A 16,010-nucleotide genomic window follows, 5' to 3' on the forward strand; every position below is an offset into this window, starting at 1 on the left:
TAAGCGCGTCTTAAGAAATGGAAACGACGCGTCTCGCGTTGTTTAATAGGACTGGGGTTTTTCTTACCTATTAGATCGCTCAGAGTCTCAGATGCCTGCAAACTTAATTGGTGAGCTAATGTTGTCAATAGGTACATATTGACAATTTCATAGTGCTACATTATAACTATACCTACATGCATAGTACTAACTTGAACCCAGACATTAAACAATAAACTATTCTCAATGAATTGATTGTTTCCACAGCATCTGCATCGACAACAATATACCACCATTCCTTTAGAATCTCGAATCTCGAAGTTGCATTGAAAGACCTGCGCAACTACCATACTACTCGGTATTTCTCGAGGGTGACTACCCAACTTTATGATCTTCATTTGAGATACCCCATATGAGATCTAGTCATTGCCAATGACGCCTGTCTAACCCTTCATCACGACGATTCACCATCCCTCGGTAGTCTCCTTTAATTTCTACCGATTTCAAAATGCCCAATACATCTCTTCGACGCCCCCAGAAGGGGTATGCTCGCCGAGGCGGGAAGCAAGCATATCATGGTGGCGGGACTCGTAATCGAACTTTTGCTGCCTCGACTCGTACCGAGGGAACATCAGCGGATGAAAAGGCCGAGCGGGCACTACTCGCCCACCAAATAGACGAGTCAATGGGATTTGCTCGCTATGAATCCGGTCGAAGGAAAGAAGGGTGGCTTGTCAATATCCAACCAACCACAATAGCGCTCGATGACGACCGAACCCCTGGTGGCAAGGCGGCGCTAGATTGCTACTTCATAGAGAATGATGGTCAGACATTCAAGGCGACAATTGAATACGAGCCATATTTTCTAATAGCCTGTCGAAAGGGAAGAGAAGGCGAGGTAGAAGAATGGCTGAAGCGAGTACCTGGCGGTGGTGTCGTTCGTAGCGTGAAAAAGGTTGCCAAGGAGGATCTATCTATGCCCAATCACCTACTCGGATACCGACGGACTTTTCTCGAGCTACGGTTTAGAAATGTGCCGGATTTGATGTCTGCAAGAAGAGACATCATGCCCATAGCGGAGAAGAACAAGAAATCAATGGGCACGGTTGATGTATATGCAGAGGTTGCTTCGTAGGTCTTCCTTTTCTTGCGCTATAGCATACTCAAGACTTGTTCGCTAATCCTCCCGACAGAGAGCAAGCAGGTTTTGACCTCTTTGATGACGATACACGAGATGACGACAGACGACATAATGCTTCATTTGCAGATGCCAGCGACTACATTGTCGATATTAGAGAGTACGATGTGCCGTACCATGTAAGAGTAATGATTGATATGAGTAAGGCACTACTTACATTAACTACACTGGCTCCTTCAGACTAATGAGGATAATAGATTTCCGAGTAGGAAAGTGGTATTTCGTGGACGTTAAACACGGTATCACCACCCTGACTCTGAATGAGGAACACATGGTCCAGGCAGATCCCGTGGTAATGGCTTACGATATCGAAACAACCAAAGCCCCCCTAAAATTTCCCGATGCCGCCATCGACCAGGTCATGATGATATCGTATATGATCGACGGCCAAGGTTTCTTAATCACAAACAGAGAGATTGTATCCGAGGACATTTCAGACTTTGAGTATACCCCTAGACCCGAATATCCTGGCCAATTCATGATATTCAACGAGCCCAATGAAAAGGCCGTCATCGAACGCTTCTTCTCACACATCAAAGAGGCAAGACCGACAGTTATTGCCACCTACAACGGTGACTTTTTCGATTGGCCATTCGTAGAAGCAAGAGCAAGCTTCAATGGAATTGATATGTATCGAGAAATTGGATGGAAGAAAGATTCCGAGGATATCTACAAGTGCACGTACGGCGTTCATATGGACTGTTTTGCATGGGTTAATCGAGATTCCTACTTACCCCAAGGAAGTCGAGGTTTGAAGGCGGTCACCGTTGCCAAGCTTGGTTACGACCCAGACGAACTCGACCCGGAACTCATGACGCCGTACGCAAATGAGAGACCTCAGACCCTAGCGGAGTACTCGGTATCCGATGCTGTCGCTACCTACTACCTCTATATGAAGTATATCCACCCCTTTATCTTCTCACTATGTACAATTCTTCCCCTGGGTGGTGATGATGTATTACGGAAGGGAACTGGTACTCTTTGCGAGATGCTGTTGATGGTGCAGGCATATCAGCATGAAATCATTCTGCCAAATAAACACATGTCTCCTAAGGAATCGTTTTGGGACGGGCACTTACTTGATGCCGAGACCTACGTTGGCGGTCATGTTGAAAGTATCGAAGCAGGGGTATTTCGAGCAGATATACCCGTGGACTTTGCCGTTGACCCTAGCGCTATCGATGATCTGCTTCGTGATCTCGACGCGGCTCTCAAATTCGTCGTTGAAGTTGAGGAAAAGAAGTCATTGGCCGATGTGACGAATTATGATGAGGTCAGAGACCAGATCGCTTCCCAGTTATTGCAACTAAAAGAAACACCCAATCGACTTGAGAGGCCGTTGATCTATCATTTAGATGTCGCATCCATGTATCCAAACATCATGACAACAAATCGGCTGCAGCCCGACTCTATGATTGACGAGTCGGACTGCGCCGCCTGCGATTTCAATCGTCCCGGGAAGACTTGCGATAGAAGGATGCCCTGGGCCTGGAGAGGCGAATACTTGCCTGCAAAGCGAGATGAATACAACATGATTCGACATGCTCTGGAAAACGAGAAGTTCCCTGGGAAATGGCCGAAATCGCCGCTACGAACATTCCGAGAATTGCCGGAAGAAGAACAAGCTGCTCTCATCAGAAAACGGTTACAGATGTATAGTCAAAAGGTTTACCACAAAATACGTGATTCCACGACAATTGTTCGCGAGGCAATCATCTGTCAAAGAGAGAATCCTTTCTATATCGATACTGTAAAAGATTTCCGAGACCGTCGGTACGACTATAAGGGACAGGCAAAAGTTTGGAAGGGCAAGACCGAATCGCTTAAGTCTTCTGGGGCAGCAAATTCTGAAGTTGACGCGGCCAGGAAAATGATTGTCCTCTATGACTCCTTACAACTTGCGCACAAGGTCATTCTAAATTCATTCTACGGCTATGTTATGCGAAAAGGGTCGAGATGGTACTCTATGGAGATGGCGGGTGTGACATGTCTGACGGGAGCAACAATCATTCAGTTAGCGAGATCATTGGTTGAGCGCCTCGGGCGACCCCTAGAACTTGATACTGATGGTATTTGGTGTATGTTGCCGGCAACGTTCCCTGAGAATTTCGCCTTTAAGCTCAAAAACGGCAAGAAGTGTGCTATCTCATACCCCTGTGTGATGTTGAATCACCTTGTCCACGACAAGTTCACCAACCATCAATATCAGACGCTAGTTGACCCAAAGACGTTCAAGTATGAGACACACAGCGACAACTCGATCTTCTTCGAGGTCGACGGTCCTTACAAGGCCATGGTTTTGCCGACCTCGAAAGAAGAAGACAAGAACTTGAAAAAGCGGTATGCCGTCTTCAATGACGATGGCAGTCTAGCCGAACTTAAGGGATTTGAGGTGAAGCGAAGAGGTGAACTTAAGCTCATCAAGATATTCCAACAGCAGATCTTCAGGTTCTTCTTAGAAGGAACTACCCTCACTGAATGCTACGCCGCGGTAGCAAAGGTCGCGAATCAATGGCTGGACGTTCTAGATAGCAAAGGCTCCACGTTGGCCGATGAGGAGCTCATTGACCTTATTTGTGAAAACCGGAGCATGTCCAAAACCCTCGAAGAGTATGGCACTCAAAAGTCTACTTCTATCACAACCGCGAAACGTTTAGCAGAGTTTCTCGGCGAGCAGATGGTGAAAGACAAGGGTCTAAACTGCAAGTACATCATTTGCGCCAAACCTCGTAATGCCCCCGTTACCGAACGTGCCATACCAGTCGCTATCTTTTCAGCCCCGACAGAAACCAAACGACTGTATTTGACGCGATGGCTCAAAGAAGAGCCATCCGACACTGACCCTAGGGCGCTTCTGGACTGGAATTACTACTCAGAACGTCTAGGTTCCGTCATCCAGAAACTGATCACCATCCCCGCTGCGTTGCAGAAAGTTCGTAACCCAGTTCCACGAGTGCCCCATCCAGACTGGCTTCAACGGCGAATCAATATCAAGGATGACAAGATGAAGCAGAAAAAGATGACTGATCTGTTCGCGAGTGCCAAGGGTCCTCTGGAAGATATAACGAATCTTACAGGCTCGAGATTAGATGATCTTGAGGATTTTGGGACGAAGCTACTCAAACCAAAGAGTACAGCTGCAGCTATCAGTGCTTCACAAAAATTATCAACAGCGACTAAAAGAAAGTCGCCAGAACCGGACAAGGAAATTGTCGACCCATTCTCAGCACTTCCGAGGGTGATGCCTAACCCCGAGGATGACTATCCAGCTTTCCTAGAATATCAAAAGATCAAATGGAAGATTCAGAAACAGGCGCGGATCCGCCGGCGACATCTATTTGGAGATCGGCGCGGTAATGCGAGCAATAATATACAGCAAACATTCCGTCAACAAGCCGAGGTCGCATTTCGGAATACGTGGCAGCTACTCCAGCTCCGCGCAACAGATAACCCTGGCGTAGTGACCGCATTCGTCTTAATCGATGCGAAGGTCCATCAAATCAAGATCAAGGTCTCTCGACAAGTGTTTTTGAACCTCAAAGGGAAGGACCTGCCTGACATTGATGTGGAGGGTTGTGATGTTGAGCAAGTCTACCATACCCTACCTAACGGGCACGCATCGACTCATCTATTCAAAATCACCGTACCTGAGGATGTTTACTTCGCAGAAGCGGATAAGTTCTCACTACTATTCAACCATCCCAGTGTGGAGGGTGTATATGAGAAGCAAGTACCACTAAACATCCGAGCAATGCTTCAACTGGGAAACCTCTGCACCATTGACGAAACTCGACCAGGTGTACTCGGCAAGGGCCTAGAACAAGGCTTCGATCTTGATGGCTTGAGGAAGCCAGCTAAACCGAAGACCTACTTGGACTCTAGCCCACTTGCGTATCTCTACATTTCACATATTACCGCAGGTGAAAGACAAATCTTTGGTTTGTTCTCTTCGAGGAAAGACCAAGCCTACATCGTCATCCTTCAGAAGAGCAAAGACGTCGGTAAAGATTTACCAAACATCACCAAACTGTACAGTGAGATGTTCGCTAGGAGACAAAAAGAGGCGGAAGGGACCAATTGGCAAGATTGCTTTGTGTATCAGGAGAAGCTGACCTTCAATGTCACTCAGGTGACAACACGACGAAAAGCTCACCTCGAGCTTAGCGAACTCGTCAAGAAGATGAAGAAGGATGAAATCAAGCCTCTGATGCTGGTGATACAGTCATCACAACAGAATCTACTTGTTCACGATGTTCCAATCCTTGCGGAATTCCCTATTCTCCCTCTTCGATATGACCAGGCAGATAGCTTGCTTCCTCCCCTTGGTTGGCAACCTGTCGTTGCTAAACGTCTCCTTGCGCATTACCTCAACCTTGGCTCGTGGATTCTCCATCTTACTGCACTGGCTCGATATGGCGATATCCCACTGTGTAACTTGGAGCGCGACGACCCTAGATTCCTTATTGACGTTGCATATGCTCGCCGTCTACAGTTGAATAATGTCGTGTTATGGTGGTCACCAGGGCCTAAACCAGACCACGCTGGCTACGAAAAAGACGACGTGACGGGTCCTCTCGATACTGTCTCTATGCCGTCTATCAATACCCACGGTACATACGCATCGGTTTGCATTGACCTCGAAGTTCGTAATCTCGCCATCAACACTATTCTCACGTCATCCCTGATCAACGAACTTGAGGGCGCGGAGTCTATCTCATACAATCCGGCTACAGACTCGGCGCCATCAGATGGAACAGAGATGCTCCATTCCGAATCAGCATTTGCCAACGCAGGCGTACTAGTACTACGCGAGATGGTCAAGTCATGGTGGGCCGAGGCATGCAGCGGGAGTCCAATGGCAGATATTCTAGTGCAGCATTTAGTACGATGGGTCGAATCTCCAGATTCTTTCATGTATGACCGAGCACTCCATTACTACGTGCAGATGATGAGCCGCAAAGCTCTTCTGCAGCTTATGGGAGACTTCCGCCGTGTGGGTTCGCAAGTTGTATTTGCGAATTCCAATCGACTCCTTCTACAGACTACTAAGTCAGAAGTAGGCAACGCCTATGCATATAGTCAGTACATTCTCAAAAGTATCAAGAGCAAACCACTCTTTCACTTTATTGATCTCGAGATCAAAGAGTATTGGGACTACCTGGTATGGTATGATGAGTTTAACTACGGTGGAAAGGCCTGTCAGGAGGTTGTCGAGGCCGAACAGCAGGACCTGCAGACCATTATGAACTGGCAGATGAAGACGTTCTTGCCCCTTCGTCTACAAGAAACCTTCCAGCACTGGGTCGTTGAATTCATACAACTTATGCATAAACTCAAGCGCCCATCCATAAATGGAGAGCCTGATTCCACGCCTCGTCTCACGCAACTACCACTGCGCAATGGTTCACAGGGCGATGGTCCTGAATCCCAAGACCTCCTCGGCGTAGCCTTTGAAAAGCGTCTCAAAAAGGAAATCCGATCCCTCGTCACAACCCAAACTCGTGAACTTCTACATCCCGAACTTGCATCGGACTGGTCATTCCCAGTCTTGCCAGGTGGCCATAGCAAGAACGTGCAGAATCGCAACGCGGTGCTCGAACTCGTTAAATCTCTCATGCAGGTGTTGTCTTTAGATAAGAACATCACGATGGAAGCACGATTACTAAGGAAAGAACTACTTGCGCTCTTCGAAGTACGCGAGTTCAGCAAAGAAGGTGCTTTCGCGAACCCGAGTGAGAGTCTCAAGGTACCGCAGTGGAGCTGCTCTGAGTGCACGCTTGCGCGTGACTGGGACCTATGCCGCGATGAAAGCCTGCTTCCAGACCTAAGCATCGTGCCGGTGGGCAACGAGACAGAAGTGCGCAAAGCAGCTGCGGCGAAGACATGGCACTGCCCGTTCTGTGATGCGGAGCTCGAACGACTACGTATTGAGGAGAAGCTTCTCTCAGATGTGCAAGCATTGGTTGTCGAATGGAGCACGCAGGACCTTAGGTGTGAGAGGTGCGGGAGCGTCAGGTTGAACGATCTTATGGAGCACTGCACATGCAGTGGTCCGTGGAGGGAGAGTGTAAAGAAGGAGGATGTTCTAAGGAAGTTAGGGGTGTATCAGGGCGTCGCGAAGTGGTATGGATTGAGGATGCTGGAAAATCTTGTTCAGGAGGTGCTGGGCGGTCTATAAAGGATAAGTGAAAACCCGGCTATCAATACCTGAATAAGTCTATAATCTTGGACGTATCATGGTATCATTTTGGCAAGACGCTCTGAGGGAGGGCAAGGTAAAGGGATGACAGGGTATGACTACGGCGTTATGGCATGGGGAGTCAATCGCATTTTCAGTTTGCGGCACACGATAATACGTGGCTGGATGGGTATATTAGATACGAATTAATTCTACCTGATGAGTACATGTGAATAATGTCTAATCGGTGATGAGAGAGCCTTTGAGTTTCTTAGTCCTTTGCGGTGTATATAAGTGATGTACAACTTCAAAGTTGTATTTTATTTGGCTTTTCCCCCTGACGCCAAGAATAGGGGCTAGGAAAGTAGACACAGATCAAAGCTTGTTGATTATCGTCATTCGTATTTCATCTGCGAAACAGATTCTTTCGAAAAAGAGCTTTGAAAAATAGATACCTGCCGAGACTTAAAGCTCAACCGGGGAGAAAGTGGCTACGCATATCAGATATGGCAATGTACCAAACTAGGTACTCGCTTCACATCTCCTCTTCGCCCGGGTAAAGCAGAGCGCATGTCCAGAGAAGGGAAATCATCGCGACGATCGCGTCCCTCGCTTTTCCCGGGCCCGTCTTGACACGGTTTCCCACATGCATGCAAGACTTTTTTTTCTTTTCTTTTCTTTAATTCGATCATACATATCTCCAGACTTTGGAGACGATGTACAAGTGACTCGGTAACGCTAGGCACGATACTCATAGCTCCTCGACACAGCGTAGAGGAGCATAGAATACGACCATGCGTCCAACCACCGTTCTCTACAGCTCTCTGGCAGCTCTCTCGGGGGTAAAAACAGTCAAAGCGAATGATGTCGGCCCTGAAACTACCTGTCCGTCAACCCCATTTCCAAGGGCGGAGGAGCAGATATGCGCGAGTCCCGAGCTGCTTTCTGCGACGCGGGCGAAAGGGGTAGAAGCTGCAGCATACTGGGAAGGCCCACAGCACTGCGTCGGCGAGACGTGCGTCTTCGCTAACCCGCACATCGGCGACGGCATCGTGCTCGTCACGTCTGAGAGGAACGCGCGGGCTGTGCGCGGTTTTCCCGTCGCCTCTGCTTCCCCTGCTGCGCCCACTGCCCCTCCGCCCTTCCACGCAACCCACGTTCCCGGAAAAGGCATCGGCGTCGTCGCCGACCGCCACATCCAGAAGGGCGAGACGCTGCTCGTGCGCACGCCCACTTTGCTGGTGCAGACGGCGCCGCACGTCGAGCTGGATCCCGGCGCGAGGGACGCGCTGTACGAGGTGGCTGTGGACAAGCTGCCGCGGCCGGGGTACGAGTTGTTTATGGGGCAGATGGGGGAGGGGGTGTACGGGAAGGTTGAGACGAATTGTTTTCAGTTGTATGTGCATGGGGATGGTGGTGGGGGGGAAGGGGAGGGAGAGGAGGAGGCGGAGAGGAGGAGTAGTCACTTGGGGTGTTATCCGGAGGTGTCGAGGTTTAATCATGATTGTAGACCTAAGTGAGTGTTGGTCTCAAAAAAAGTTTTTTTTTTCTTTTTTTTTTTGCCTTTCTTCTCTTCTTAAAAAAGGGGGATTCTCTTAGATACCTACACTTATGTACTACAAGGGTTGTCAAGACTCACAACCCCAACAGCGTCCACTACCGCATCGCCAACACAACCCACACCACCGTCGCCGCGCGCGCCATCGCCCCGGGCGAGGAGCTCAGCATAAGCTACATCGCGCTGCTCCTCCCGCGCGCCGAGCGCCGCTCCCGCCTCCGCAGGTGGGGCTTCTCCTGCACCTGCGCGCAGTGCCTCCTCTCCCACTCCCCCTCCCCCCTCTCCACCGCCTCCGACTCCGACTCCCGCGTCGCCGAGATCCTCGCCCTCGAGGCCGCGCTCGAGGTGTTCAACGAGACCGTGGTGACGGCCGACACGGGCGCCAGGCTCGTCGAGCTGTACCAGCTGGAGAGGCTCGACGTGTATCTGGGGCAGGCGTACACGCGGGCCGCGCTCAACTATGCGCTGTTTGGGGAGGAGGAGAAGGCGAGGGTGTATGCGGGGATGGCGGTTGAGGCGCTGGAGAGGGAGGATGGGGGGGAGGGGGCCGATGCGAGGGCGATGAGGGGGTTGGTGGAGGATCCAAGGGGGCATTGGACTTGGGGGAGGAGGAGGAGGGGGAGGGGGAAGGTTGCGTAGGTTGGTTGACGTTTACTTGTAACTTACTGCCTACTTGCTCTATCTACTATGTTATCGTTGTATATACATACCTGCCTATCTGATGCATTAAAATGATGCTATTCGGATAGTCTCTGTCCCGACTACGTACCATTCATCAATTTACACTCGGGCTCCACGGAATCCGGATGATACTATGTAGGTATGGCGGTGCCGGGTTAAGTATATCCAAAATCACAAACGACCAATGAATCTTGACTCAGTACCAAATAAAATGAGTTGCTATGACCCTGTTGAGTATAAGCCGAGGTACCTCTTGCTTACATTTATGCCGTCCTTCACGAATAGGAAGAGATCGTTGCTAGGTTAATTATGGATGGCTTGTTCCTGCTCAACATAAATAGCATATACTACCTAGTAGGGAATCTACATTTCGAATCCCCAACATAATGTGTTGAGTTAGAAGTCTCTGTGGGAGTTGCTGCCCCCACTTATGCCTCGGCTTGTTGGTGTATGTAATATTATAGTAGGTACTTATAGGGCTAACAGGGCGCTATCTATCGTGCTTTTTCTGCACGCTTATTTCATTGCTTAGGTCCAGGTACCTTATAAGCTATTCCCAAGTCTCCCCTATTATCTTGCAACCTACAGTAGCGTCGTGATATCTAATTCAACATTGAAGATACAACCATCACATACGCAGCTTCACGTCAAAATTCAAAAATAATACAAACTTAGTCTTAATCTTATACAACCTCAGTGATATTTAAATAATACAAGTATATCTCTTCATATACCCTCACATTTACACACCAACCTCTCACACCGTCACCATGGCGGTGAAACCCTCATTCCCGGGGTTTACGCCAATCTCCGACCGGATATTCCTCCGCAACGAAGACAGCAAGCTCGGCTCCATCGCCGAGGAGAAGCCCCCCGTCGACCACCCCACCACCATCGTCGTCTACGGCTGGGGCGACGGCACGCCCAAAAACGTCGCCAAGTACGTCGACGGGTACCACAAGCTCTTCCCCGCGGCCCGGATCCTCATGGTGATCTCGTCGACGTTCGCGGCGTCGTTCCCGTCGCTGGAACAGCGCACCGAGGTCATGCTGCCGCTCGTCGACGTCGTGTTCCCGACGGCGGGCGATCGTGCGGAGGAGGAAAAAGTGCTCTTCCACATCATGTCCAACACGGGCGGCATCTACGCCGCCGCCACGCTCAACGCGTTCCAGCACCGCCACGGCCGACACCGGCGGCTGCCGCACCACCTATGCGTCAACGACTCGACGCCGGGGAGCGTCGTGTTCGCGACGGAAGTAGGGCGGTGGTCGCGCGCCATGGCCCTCGGCACCGCAAAGCTGTTCCCCTGGCCCTTCGCGCTCACGCACGCGCTGTGGTGGGTTTTCCTGTACGCGGTCCACCTCGTCGAGCGCGCGCGCGGGCGCGAGGCCTCCGGCGTGTACAGCTGCAGGGCGTTCCTCGACCACGGGATGGCGACGCCCCGCGCGCCGAGGCTGTATCTGTACTCCAAGGCCGACGACCTCATCTGGTGGGAGGACGTGGAGATGCAGGCGGAGGCTGCGAGGGGGAAGGGGTACGCGGCGGTGCTGGAGAGGTTCGAGGATTCCCCGCACGTGGGACATATGCGGGTGCATCCGCAGAGGTATTGGGGGGCGATTGAGAGGTGTTGGAGGGAGAGTATGGCGATGGAGGGGGTTTAGTATTTTGATACCTACATGCCTAGGTTAGGTACGTATATAATGGAGTCACGATGTTAATGGGGTTTACCTATTACCTATTATGTTTGCCGTCAAGACTTGCCGCTGACTCTTAAACATGAACGTTACTAGGTACGAAGTACGTAGTAAGGATAAAGAATATATCCTTATAGCTACGACTTAGTAAGTTATATGTACTAGAGAGAGATCTAGGCAGGATCTTATGTAGGAACGGACAGTTCTAGGCCAGATTAAGTTTAATAGATGCATGATGGATGTCTACCTAAATAACTAAATAAGGTACCCGATGCTATAGCAGGTGGCTTTTGTAGGTCATACATACCTAGGTTAGGTTATATCTCGTCTGTACATACCTGTATTGGTATATCTGATAACAATTCTCTTGGAACTTTCTTGGAACTTTCTTGGAATCCGATCACCCAATCACGCAATTCTACCTACAGCCAAATGCCATGGCCGACTAACTAAATCTAGAAATCTCTGTGCTGTTTCTTGACCGAACCCTCGAATTTGTAGATAGGGTATTCAATGTTATCTACACCTGAGTAAGTAGTACCTAAACAAGTATTTAAATTCCTAGAAATCTTCATAATATCCCTTTTAGGTATATGTTGTCAATTCTCACATCAACATCGCCATCCATCATTGTCCTTTGCTCACCGTAGCAAGCAAGCAACAAGAGGACCCCCAGCCCAAAATGTACAGCTCAAAAGACCCCGATAACCGCCCCATCACGCCGCCGGACGAATATGTCGTCGACCAGGACGACTTTCAGTCAATTGACCCCGAGTCGGGGGTCCGGCGCGGGCTGAAAACACGACATCTAAGCATGATGGCCTTGGCCGGAATCATAGGGCCCGGTCTCTTGGTCGGAAGCGGAAGCGCGCTGTCCGGCGGTGGTCCGGCGTCGCTGTTGATTGGCTTTGGCATCGTCGGCATCATTGCCTTTAGGTGAGTAACCACCCATCACTTACTTACTTTATTCACACGATTTCTTTATTTCGGTATTTTTATATACTATGTTTTTTTTTTCTCGCTTTCCCCAAAATGAAAATGCTAATCTATAAATGGAAAATAGTATCATGCAAAGTCTAGGGGAGATCACAACCCTCTACCCCTCAGGAGGCGCTTTCACTCAGCTGGCCTCACGCATGGTAGACCCGGCGTTTGGCGTCGCCGTCGGCTGGAATTACTTCATCATTTGGTTCACTGTGCTCGCCAACGAGTATAATGCCACCACTAACATTCTCGTCTTCTGGAGCGACAAGGTGCCTGTTTGGGGGTATTTCTTGATCTTATGGGTTAGTCCCTCTCCCACTCGTGTTTTTTTTTCTTTTAATGTTTTTCTATTAATATAGAAGCTATTCTTGCTGACACCTTTCTCAGACTGCGTTCTTGGCCTTCCAGTTCTGTGGTGTCACCACGTTCGGTGAAGCGGAATTCTGGCTGGCTCTTGTCAAACTTGCCGGATTGGTCGCATTCTACCTCTTCTCCATTGTGTAAGTATTTCAACCTATACAAGCTATTGTAAATACATATTATGCGGAACCAGACTAACCCCTTATAGTTATGTCGCTGGTGGAGTTAATGGGGACGTGGTAGGATTCCGATACTGGCACGACCCGGGACCCTTCGTGAGCGGCTTCCGCGGTGTCGCTCAAGTCTTCGTCTTCTGCTCCACCTTCTACGCCGGCTGCGAATCCGTCGCCGTAGCCGCCACCGAGACCAAGAACCCCCGCGTCGCCGTCCCGTTGGCGATCCGTCAGGTGTTCTGGCGCATCATCTTCGTCTACATGGGCGCCGCCTTCTTCTTCGGCCTCACCTGCCCATCCAACGCCAGCCAGCTGGTCAATGGTAGCAGTCGCGCCCTTTTGAGTCCCATGACTGTTGCGCTGCAAAACGCTGGCTGGCAAGGCGGCGTGCATCTCATCAATGCCTTCATCTTGATTACCTGCATCTCTGCCATCAACAGCTCCATCTACATCGCGTCCCGAACCCTCCTTTTCATGGGACAGCAAAAGATGGCCCCGGCGTTTCTCGGCTGGACGGACAAGAGAGGAGTGCCTATCCCGGCTATCGTCACGGCTAACGCGTTTGGCGCCGTGTCCATGATGAACGTCTCAACTGGTGCTTCCAAGGCCTACCAATACATCGTCAACTTGAGCGGCGTGTCGACCTTCCTGGTCTGGGGCTCCATCTCATTCACTCACATCCGGTTCCGCCAGGCGTGGAAAGCCCAAGGTTATACCGACAAAGACCTGCCGTTCGTGTCCCTCTGGTATCCGTGGAACGCGTACTTTGGTCTCGGCGCCAATATCTTCTTGGCCTTCGTCCAGGGCTGGAGCTACTTCTCCCCCTGGGACGTCGCCGGGTTCGTCGATGCGTATATCCTGCTGCCCCTATTCTTCATCATATACTTTGGGTACAAGATCGTGTTCAAGACTCGGTACTGGAGGTCGGAGGAAGTCGACTTGCAGTCCGGCAGACGCCGTGATTTGGAGGAGGCGGAGGAGATGGTTAATGGTGAGTTAGGGGGGGCGCAACCGTGGTGGCGGAGGGTGCTGAGGAGTATTTAGATGGGAAACGGATGATTTTTTTTGTCAGCAAATTTGATGTTGGAAAGATAGATATATATGACTTATCCCTCATCATATAACGGTTCGATGTAATGACCATCCCGTCCTGGGACTTTATGAAATCTAGTGTGCGCATGTAAACTTCCCCCATCATTGGTCCTATTTAAGCACAGATGCACTATCGCCCAGTCATGTGTGATGATGGCATGAGCGAGATGAATGAGTAGAGGCCCGGCCATATAAATGTAACCCGAACTAGTCATGAACGACCAAGAGTGTTCTTCCTACTGTGGAGTGTCCAGGACGCCGAAGCCAGACTTAATTCTGGGAACGGACACAGAACAGGCAGATCATATATGACCTCAATGATCGATTACTCTGTGATGTGAAATACAGTCAACCTAGGAAGAGACATATGAAGTCGAGGTTGTCAGACCCTACATTCTTACACACATCATCCTCCTATTCAGGGTACAGTATCAATGTATTGCAGGGCCTCGATTATATAAATACCAGGTATCTGCACCACAGCGGCGACAGTATTTCCACAGACTCCAACATCTCTCCTCTCATATATGCAGCAACAAGCTCGACATCCTCAACCACATCGAAGCTAAGTTATTATCGACACAAAAAAGGCAGGCCGCCGAAAAAAACGAACATATATATAATCAATATCCCACAACAGCAACCACACAATGTGCAAATTGACCAAAGTGAAATACAAGTGCAAAGTCTGCGACTACCATCTGATGACCGCCGTACAAACCCGCGAACGGTGCGCGAATGCCGGCACGAGCCAATGCGTAATGGATGTGGAGGATAAGGACAATAAGGACAAGTACTGCGTTAGTTGCAAAGGGAGTACTAAGCAGAGACTACAGAAGGAGGAGGAGGAGAAGAAAAAGAAGGAGGAGGAGGAGGCGAATAAGAAATAGGCAGGACGGCGGATTATGGTGTGTGTTTAGGTATTGGTGAGGTATCGATGGAGTTGATCAGTTTGTAGCGGCTCCTTAACCGCGATGTTGCGGTTGTGATACAGCTAGGGGGATTTCATTTAGAAAATTCGCAAGACCATTAAACTCCTACGAAAGGAAAGATCACTTAGGTATTACCCGAGGCACGAAGTCCTTAGCATCGACTAGGTAGCCCAGCCCAGCAAAAAAAAAAAAAAATTCCCTGCCCTACATCTTCAAAAGGCCTTCGTGATTCTGTCCATACCTTAGTAGCATGTAAGTCAAGTCTTAGATTCATAATTATCCACACGAAAGTACCGCACCATACAACCAAAAGCAAATTCGTACGCCTTCTTGAAGCACATCAATTCTGGGAACACAGAGTACTAGTAGTAGGCACAGTCAGTATGACTACAATAATTGATTACTCCACGCTGTGGCATGGAGTCGAGGTTGTCAGACGTTACCTCCTTGCACACACCTCATCCTCATATTCAGGGAAGAGCATCACTGTATCGCAGAGTTTCGATTATATAAATACCACCTCCCCCTAAACGGCGACATGATTTCCACAAACACCAGTACCTCTTCTCTCGTAGGTATACAAAGCAACGCGCCCAGCATCCTCAGCCACAGCAAAGCCGGCCCACTATCCACATAATATAAATAAAGGCAGACCACCTACCTACCTCCCAAGAACGAGTACCAAGAACAACTATCCTGCCGCACCAACAGCCTACACGATGTGCAAAGACTACGAGTGCCTGATCGAGTGCAAGATATGCCACGACACGCTGCAGACCCTCGTGTCCAGCACCGAGCGGTGCGACGACTACGGCACAGACGACTGTGTAATCGAGAGGACCACCACGACGATCCAGTACGAGTACTGTGAATACTGCATAGCAGACCTCGAGCGGAAGTGGAGAGAGGAGGAGGAGGAGGAGAGGAGAAGAGAGCTGGAGGCGGAAGAGGAGAGGGAGAGGGAGAGGCAAAGGCAGGAGGAGGAGAAGAAGAAGGCGAACGAGGAATAGGTAGGATGGCGAGGTGTGTTTAGGCACTGGCGATGGAATCAATCTAGGATTTCTCTCCTTGACGCCGTGTATGTCGCAGTTGTGATACAATAAAGAGGATTTTTCCCTTCGAGAAAATCATGCGATCGTGATTCGTGAGACTCTCGTAAAAGGAAACATTGCTAACCTAGG

The 16,010-nt window shown here is 49.8% G+C and overlaps 4 protein-coding genes across 4 annotated transcripts; all 4 read left to right on the forward strand.

Moving 5' to 3' along the window:
- The first annotated feature begins 336 nt into the window (after positions 1–336).
- Positions 337–7,583, forward strand: GGS25DRAFT_98932 (DUF1744-domain-containing protein). The gene is made up of 3 exons (XM_049266201.1): positions 337–1,110; positions 1,173–1,318; positions 1,375–7,583. Exons 1-3 carry the CDS (start codon positions 488–490, stop codon positions 7,353–7,355), a joined length of 6,750 nt encoding a protein of 2,249 aa, XP_049112634.1. The 5' UTR covers positions 337–487; the 3' UTR covers positions 7,356–7,583.
- A 231-nt stretch (positions 7,584–7,814) lies between these two features.
- On the forward strand, positions 7,815–9,552 carry GGS25DRAFT_528693 (SET domain-containing protein; the record flags this gene model as incomplete). The annotated part of the gene is made up of 2 exons (XM_049265210.1): positions 7,815–8,751; positions 8,979–9,552. Exons 1-2 carry the CDS (start codon positions 8,150–8,152, stop codon positions 9,550–9,552), a joined length of 1,176 nt encoding a protein of 391 aa, XP_049112635.1. The 5' UTR covers positions 7,815–8,149.
- Positions 9,553–10,003: 451 nt separating this feature from the next.
- GGS25DRAFT_511900 (DUF829-domain-containing protein) lies at positions 10,004–11,684 on the forward strand. Its single transcript, XM_049262751.1, has 2 exons — positions 10,004–11,266; positions 11,323–11,684. The coding sequence occupies exon 1, from the start codon at positions 10,365–10,367 to the stop codon at positions 11,253–11,255; it is 891 nt and encodes a 296-aa protein (XP_049112636.1). The 5' UTR covers positions 10,004–10,364; the 3' UTR covers positions 11,256–11,266; positions 11,323–11,684.
- GGS25DRAFT_511901 (putative amino acid transporter) lies at positions 11,685–13,951 on the forward strand. The gene is made up of 4 exons (XM_049262752.1): positions 11,685–12,224; positions 12,352–12,574; positions 12,660–12,772; positions 12,841–13,951. Exons 1-4 carry the CDS (start codon positions 11,971–11,973, stop codon positions 13,847–13,849), a joined length of 1,599 nt encoding a protein of 532 aa, XP_049112637.1. The 5' UTR covers positions 11,685–11,970; the 3' UTR covers positions 13,850–13,951.
- Positions 13,952–16,010: the final 2,059 nt, after the last annotated feature.

This window comes from Hypoxylon fragiforme, assembly GCF_022984875.1.
Source record: "Hypoxylon fragiforme strain CBS 206.31 chromosome Unknown GGS25scaffold_10, whole genome shotgun sequence".
NCBI lineage: Eukaryota > Fungi > Ascomycota > Sordariomycetes > Xylariales > Hypoxylaceae > Hypoxylon > Hypoxylon fragiforme.

Coding starts and splice junctions, on each gene's coding strand:
- GGS25DRAFT_98932 (XM_049266201.1), top strand. CDS start 488: ATGCCCAATACATCTCTTCGACGCCCCCAGAAGGGGTATGCTCGCCGA. Junction 1,111..1,172: donor GTATATGCAGAGGTTGCTTC/GTAGGTCTTCCT, acceptor TCCTCCCGACAG/AGAGCAAGCAGGTTTTGACC. Junction 1,319..1,374: donor AAGAGTAATGATTGATATGA/GTAAGGCACTAC, acceptor TGAGGATAATAG/ATTTCCGAGTAGGAAAGTGG.
- GGS25DRAFT_511900 (XM_049262751.1), top strand. CDS start 10,365: ATGGCGGTGAAACCCTCATTCCCGGGGTTTACGCCAATCTCCGACCGG.
- GGS25DRAFT_511901 (XM_049262752.1), top strand. CDS start 11,971: ATGTACAGCTCAAAAGACCCCGATAACCGCCCCATCACGCCGCCGGAC. Junction 12,225..12,351: donor GTCGGCATCATTGCCTTTAG/GTGAGTAACCAC, acceptor AATGGAAAATAG/TATCATGCAAAGTCTAGGGG. Junction 12,575..12,659: donor GGTATTTCTTGATCTTATGG/GTTAGTCCCTCT, acceptor CACCTTTCTCAG/ACTGCGTTCTTGGCCTTCCA.